Genomic DNA, 7,844 nt, shown 5'->3' with positions numbered 1-7,844 from the left:
GCCCGGCTATTTTTTGGTTGCAGCCGTCATTGTTCTTTGGCGGGTCCGGGCTGGGGATTCGAACCTGCCATCTCAGGTGTATGTGGCTGGTGCCTTAGCCGGTTGAGCCACAGGCGCCGAGCCACCCTGGTTGTAATTTAAAAAATAGTTTTTCCTATTTCTTCATCTATCCTTTTTTCTACTTTATTGAAGATGTCCTCAACTTTACCTTTTAAACCTTGTACTGAATTTTTAGTTTGTACTGTTTTGTTTATAATTTCCAAGAGATTGCTCTTGCTTTTTGAATGCTTCCTTTTTATTTTTTTTATTTTTATTTATTTATTTTTTTTGCATACATGGAACTGAATTTATTGTAGAGAAAGGTATCTGAAAATGAGACTGTAGAAAGAAGAGGTGGAGACACAAAGCATACAAAGGTTTTCCTATTGCATCCTATTTACAGAACTCAGCACCCCTGCCATGGATCTGCCCGATTCTTTCGCATCAAGAAGTTGATCTTTCGAGCCATTTCCATGTTGTAGATCCGCCGGCAGGTTTCATAGCTTTCTCGTTGTCGCCGGCGGCATGGCTTCTCGTAGTAACGTCGACGCTTGATGTCCTCAATGAGCCCATCCATGGTGAGGATTCTGGTTAGGGTTCTCTATGCACCTTCCACGTTCCCTTCTTGTACCATCACGGTCCTAGCAATGAACTTGAGATGTTTTGCCATGACCTTAGATTTATTTAAGTTTCCACTCTGCAAGACCTCCCTCCATGAGCACCCTCATCCTCCCAACCTCAATGCTTCCTTTTTATATCCTCCAGTTTTTATTTAACAAATGTAATACTTCATCTATTTAGAATATTAATTATATTATTAAATATTTTCCTTTGCTTACTGCATAGTCTTAGTTTCTCAATTCCATTTTTCTGAGTGATTCCTATATTTCAGGTTAAAGTCTTTTCTCAATTGTAAGGTGATCTCTGCTTTTTCATTCATATTTAAGAGAGGACACGAGCAAATGACAAGTTATTGCCTACTTACATAACAATAAGCTTTATATTACAAATAGTAAACTCTACCAAATCATGTACTCATTCCTATATCTTTTATTCCAAAGCACCTTCCTATATTTACTTCTCTCCATGCTAGAATGCTTCCTCCAAGAGTGTTTTCAAAAAGCATTTTTTTTGTATAGTAAAACTCTAGAAGCCTTTGTACCTAACAGTATCTTTATTTCACCCTCACATTAAATGTTAATATAGACAGACACATAATTTTAGTGCCATTCTCTTTTTTCGTAATGCTTTTAAAACCATTATTCTGTGATCCCTTCACACCAATAGTTGCTGTTGACAAGTCTGATAATCTGCCTTATTCTGGGCTGTTTGCAGGTTCTCTGGATGCCATCTTTTTGACTTTTCCTAATATTCCTAATGAAGTCAAGTTATTAGATCTCTCTATAGAGAAGGGGGATGACTCCATGTAATGAAACCCTGTGTGCAGCAGGCAGAGAATCCAGGGTTGTAATTTCCACCACGAGATTTGTGAGGCCATGCTTTAAGTCCTGAAGCTTGTGGTAATTTATTATGGCAACAATATAAATACCACGAAGCCTTACATGAATGTCAAAGAACAGTCAACAAATGAGGTGTTCTCAATGTACACAACTCTGGGCTTTATCATGCTTCCAGATACTGGTCACAAGAAGCAGGAACCTATACCGTATGTCACCCGGTCACAGACACCACAGACTGTAAGATGTATTCCCTACTTTATAGATATTAAAATGTAGGTTTTAAAATGGATGAAATTCTGTTTAAGCTTTAGGGCCAAACCAAGTCCTAAAGAAGAGAGCGGAAAGGTTCCAGGATGATTTGAGGGGTGCCACGCCCTCAGGATGGCCTGTCTACCTGCTTCCTGAGCTGCCTTACTCCTATTCTTCCTCCTCTAACTGCTGAAGCCCCCAGAACCTTTTTAGCCAGCAGAGGAAGATGGTAATGCTGAACCTATTGTGGGCATTAGGTTTAATATCTTTCCATCTCCCAACATCTCAGGATGCTGGTCATGGCCAGCCTCTCCAGCACAGGTGAGCTAATAACCTAAGAGTCTCATGAGCTAAACTGTAAATAAAAACAATCAAAGTGAAATGAAGACAAGCTTCTTTAGCTTATATATGATAGCTACCTATGAATGTAGATATTATAAATTCAGTTCTGCCTACATGCTTTATAGTATGGAAATATTCAAACATGCACAAAATGCACAAATATAGAGAGAATAACATAATGAACTCCCTATACCCATCATCTAGTTTCAATGATTATCAATAACGATCTGGTTTCATCTATCTCTTCACAACTTGGTTTTTTCCATGGGCGTATTTTAAAGCAAATCTCAGATACCAAGTAATTTCACCTATAAATACTTGAGTGCACATTTTTATCAGATATGGATGCCATGTAAAAAAGTTATTCCTATGATTAATCTCTGTGTTAACTAGTAGGCAGTTTCATTAGCCCCATTTCACAGATGATGATGCTATAGCAAGAGTAATAACTTATTACTATCATGTTCACAGAACCAGTCCTGTCCTATATTTTTAGCTAAAAGCCTAGCATATTTTTTTTTCCAAATTTTGACACACCAGGCTCGGAGGAAAAGGGTTATAAATAACATGTAAAGCAAAAAAAAAAAAAGAAAAAAAAGAAAATACCTGTGGTAATCTCACACCTAACAGAAGTAATAATGATTAGAGGTAGACCATTAGACGTGGGGCTACATGATAGTATTAGAGGAGCGCGACTAGCAGTGCAATGTTCAATCATGCATTAGTTTCCTATTGCTGCTGTAACAAATCACCACATACTTACTGGCTTAAAACAATACAGATGTATTGTCCCATGGTTTTGGAAGTCATAAGTTCAATATCAGTCTCAGGAGATGAATGGAAAGGTGCCTGCAGGCTCTAGGGGAGAGTCTGCTTCCTTGCTTTCTCTAGTTGCTAGAGGCTGCCTACATTCCTTGGCTTACGGCCCCCTCCCCATCTTCAAAGCCAGCAAAGTTGCATCTCTCTGATTATTGCTTTTGGTATTACATTTCCCTCTCTGACTCTCTCATCTTTTCCAATTTTAAGGACCCTCAAACTTTGGATAATACAGTATAGTTTCCCTATTTTAAGGTCAGCTATAGCAACCTTATTTTTACCTGCAACTTCAATTAGGCTTTGCCACTTAAGCTAACAGGTTCCAGAGATTAGGACATTAACACATCTACTACAGCCCCCTCCTCAATAATCCATTCATAGGTTTTAGGCATGTGGTTGTGGGTAGGAGCCAGGAGAAGCAAAGTAACAACAGGATCTGGAACACCAGAGAAATAGGGATTCTAGTTTTGCATAAGAAGCTTCAGAGGAAAATCCTCTGGTATCTCTATTATCAAGAAAAGAGATATGAAGTCCTCAGAGGAAAGATACAAAGAAAACTGAGAAACTTCTTACCAGTCTAGGCTGCATTCAGAGTTTGTTTGGAGAAGGATGGATATAATGCCCTTCCTTTTTCTCTCTGAACAGAGATTCATTATGAAAAATGGGCCCGCAGTGATGGGAAAAGTCACTGTGCAATTTTTTTAAATTATAGAAATGTTAAGTCAGTGATGACAACAAGCTTTTGTCCCATCCAATAAGGTGGCTGCTTATGAAAGACCACGTTGACGTTGATGTGAATCATGCCTATTCTGAATGAGAACAAAAACCCAAGGAAACATGTTGTGGGGCAAGGTGTTTTATGACTTCTGCTTATTTCCTCTTTTAAAATGTTAGGAAATGTCAAACTTAGTTTAGTCAGATTTATTAGGGAATGCATGGAAGAGGAAAAAACTAAAAAACAAAACAAGAACACTCGTGGTTGGTTGACGCACGACTGTCTCTTGGGCCTCGTTTCTAGGCAAGAACTGCCTTTTTGTAAACACGGGTTTATCTCCCAGCCTTCCTTGTTTTAGGGAAGCTGATTGCCAGAAACCGCTGACACATGGACACTCACACGCTCTGTGCTTGCTGCTTGCTCGTTTATTGCTCATTTGCTAAAGCCTCTTGATTGCAAGGTTAATTTGGAAAACATTTCCAAATACTAACACTGTGGTGTTTCTCTTGTTATTGTTTGAGATTCATTGAGGGTACAAAGAATTAGGTTGCACTGATTGCATTTGTTAGATAAAGTCCTTATAATTGTGTCCCACCCCCACGAGGTGTGCCCTATACCATGACCCTCCCCATCCCCCTCCCCTCTCCCTGCTCCTTCATTCCCCTATCCCCCACCTTGCATTAGATCATTTACTGCCTTCATGGTAGAATTGAGTACATTGGATTCTTGTTTCTCTATTCTTGTGATGCTTCACTTTGGTGTTTCTAACTCATGTATCTTCTGTAATCTGTATTATTAGTGTTGCATGATCCTCATGTTCAGTTTAATTAAAAAGCAATGCTTTCCTATTTGTATTTCTTGGAAGGGGTATGTGTGTGCATGTGTGTATATGTGGCCATGTACGCATCATACTTTTATTTACATATGTGCATAAAGCAACCAACTCACTAAATAAACAAACACATTTCTACTCCATACTAAAATGTTTTTTAAAAGCTTGTTGAATTATATTTTAGTGAATTTGAGTAAGACATTTGAACGCAGGGCAAATTAGAGCAAGTAAAACATTGGAGCATACTGTTTTATCTGAATTTTAACTTAGAACAGAACTGTGGCTACAGTACAGATTAAGCTTCTATATTTATTTGCTCAGCTTCAAAAGAAACACGGGAACAGCCTTTGCTCTGAGCAGGATGTGTTCAATATGACACTAACCAGAGAGACCTCAGATGCCTACCAGGTTCCCCTCTCAGGGATGTGGGCACCACCCTGCTTTGGTCACTGGATGGTATTATCTCTCTGGGGTTCCCTTCCAACTCTGCCAAGAATATCTTTCAGGCTGAGACTGGTAGGAAGGAAATCAGCAGAAATGGCTCCGATGAGGTGTAACCCCAGAGATTTCATGGTGTTGGTTGTGTTGTTTGACTTTGCTAGGAGCCTGTCTTCCCATTTCAAGCTCTTTTCAGGACTATTCCTGAATCTGGGACTCTAGAAAGGTTGGTAACCACTCTGGACAGTTAAGGGAGCACAGAAGGGAAGTGCTGCACTCCTGGGCTACGAGCTGAACTGTCCTTTGTCACAAAAGGCTTCAATCTCTCCTATTTTTGTGTAAGTTAGGGTTTCCTGCAAAAGGAAAAACAAAATGAGGGAGGGAGAAGAAGAACGAGAGGGGGGGGGGAATAGAGAGACAGAGATCAGTTCATCTTTCTTTGGGGAAAACTTTAGGTCTGTGACAACAAGAAGCATCAATTGTGGCAGGCGGCCTCAGCCTTGCTGAAGGGTATCCAGGCCACATTAAAATCTGGGGAATTTGAAATGGCATTTGTGGTGGCTTGCAGATTTCCATTGGCAATTTCTTTAAAGCCAAGGAGTTATAATTAAAATAGAACTGAATCCAATTATTTCTGCCTTCTGTCTGAAAGGATGTAGCTGGTAATGAGAATCACATGTCTAAACATCAGCTCCTTCTATTTCCAAGCAAGTTGCCCCATGAGAGAAATTCCTTCTTTTCAGCAAAGCTCAGAAAACCACATTTCTCTCTCCTCCTTGGCTACCATGGTTTTGCACTGATTTTTACAAGTCCTGGCAATGGACCGCAGTCATAGTAAATGCTCCCTCTTCTCTCTGCTTTCTTCGTATTATAAGATATGTCAAGGTGATAGGACATATCTTTTTGTTTCAAAGGAACAGAGATTTAGATGAGTAGGAGTGCTCAGTCAGTCTTAACCGGTAAAGATGCATCTTATCAGAAAAGTAGACTATGTAGCTGAGCCACTGCCATCTGGGATATTTTTGGGCTGTGTTATCACTGGTGATAAAACATGGATATACCAATATGACCCTAAAGCAAAGTGGCAAAGTACACCATGGAAGTCCACCAATTCCCTAAGGGAGGGAGGTGAAGAGGTGACTAGGTGACCTCAGCTGTTGAGGATAAGGAGGTAACTAAGTGGCCACGGGAGGATGATCTAGGAAAGAATTTTACCTAATGGGTGAGTGAGGCTCGGATAACATGGTGGGCATCAATGTGCCTAAAAATAGCAGAGTCTACAAGGCCTGACAATTAAGTTGATAAACTCATGCTAGCAAAAGTGCTACAATATATCATTACTGAGTATCACTATGATCACCTTTGAAGTACTCCCCATGGGAAACTATGCACCAATGCCGGAGTCCACCCTTCAAAACAATTTTGGAATTCTTTTTCTAGAATAGACATCAGAACTGTTCTTGTATAACCTTTGATGTCCTCGATGTCATCAGAATGTCTTTTTTTCAATATTTTCCTTTATCTTTGGGTAAAGAAAAAAACTCACTAGGGGCCAGATCAGGTAAGTAGGGAGAGTGTTTCAATGCAGTTCATTGTTTACTGGCTAAAAACTCCCTCATAGACAGTGCCCCGTGAGTGGGTGCATTGTTGTGCTGCAAGAGCCATGAGTTGTTGGTAAAAAGTTCAGGTTGTTTTCATCTAACTTTTCCATATAGCCTTTTCAGCACTTCTAGATAGTAAGCTTTGTTAACTGTTTCTCCAGTTGGTATGTGCAAATTCATAATGAACAATCTCTCTGATATCAGAAAAGTTTATTAACGTTGTTTTGACTCTTGGTTTGGACGGATGGAATTTTTTTGGTTGTGGAGAATTGGTGGACTTCCATGGTGCACTTTGCTACTTTGCTTTAGGGTCATATTGGTATATCCATGTTTTATCACCAGTGATAACACAGTCCAAAACATCATCTTGCCTCTCCAAAAGGTCTTGGGAAACGTCAACTCTCCTTTGCTTTTGTTCGTTGTGAGCTCCTTTGGGACCATTTTTGTACACACCTTTCTTGTGCCAAGATTTACCTGTTTCTCTTGTTTACTGGGTCTGCTATGCTTCTCAGACTGAGCCAACAAGTTTGACACACAATTCAATGAATTTTTGGCAACATTTTTGTCAGTTCTGCTCATTATTTGCCACTCTGACCTTTCTTCATCAGGGATACTTTTTCTCCCCTCAGAAAAACATTTAATCTATTTGTACCCTACTGTTTTCTTCATGGCATTATCCCCATAAACTTGGATTAACATGTCTTTGATTTTACTTCTACTCTTGCCAAGTTTAACAAGAAATTTATAAATGTTTGTTCATTGCTCTAAGCACCAAAATTCTTATGATAACACACAAAAACACACAACAGTAATGAATGACATTCAGCAAGACATCCCCACGTGGGTATGTGAACACAACTGTGAGACACTGATATACCAAGGTTGCAAAATCTTACTGAGCTGTTTGTACAGTGCTGCCAGAATAATCACACTGTGGCAAGTTCATGAACTTAATTGTTAGATCTCGTATACTGGGAGAGAATGCTACAGTCACTAGGAATGAATAGGTTATATAATAGTTTCTGCCACTAATGATAGATTTAATCTGTGCAGTACAGATCCATTTGAGTTCAGTAGGACATCCAACCCCCAGCTGCTTCCACTGGAAGAAGCAATTCCCAATGCTCAGCTATACCAGTCTTTGGGAAGACATATGTGTTCATGTGCTTATTAGTCCTTTGACTATCTTTTTTTTTTTTTTCTGCCCTGAGTAGAGTGCTCACAGCAATCTCAAACTGTTGGGCTCAAGAGATTCTCTTGCCTCAGCCTCCCCAGTAGCTGGGACTACTAGTGCCCGCCACAATGCCCAGCTATTTTTTGGTTGCAGTTGTCATTTTTGTTTAGCTGGCCTG

General features: G+C 39.8%; 1 protein-coding gene across 1 annotated transcript; it reads right to left on the bottom strand.

The window, feature by feature from the left end:
- Positions 1-333: 333 nt before the first annotated feature.
- On the bottom strand, positions 334-760 carry MRPS21 (mitochondrial ribosomal protein S21). Its single transcript, XM_012802044.2, is given in 1 exon segment — positions 334-760. A coding segment is annotated over 1 exon segment (264 nt). The 5' UTR covers positions 710-760; the 3' UTR covers positions 334-445.
- Positions 761-7,844: the final 7,084 nt, after the last annotated feature.

Source organism: Otolemur garnettii, unplaced genomic scaffold, assembly GCF_000181295.1.
Source record: "Otolemur garnettii isolate 467f Iridium unplaced genomic scaffold, OtoGar3 scaffold00012, whole genome shotgun sequence".
NCBI lineage: Eukaryota > Metazoa > Chordata > Mammalia > Primates > Galagidae > Otolemur > Otolemur garnettii.
This window is presented reverse-complemented; position numbering and strand designations above follow the sequence as displayed.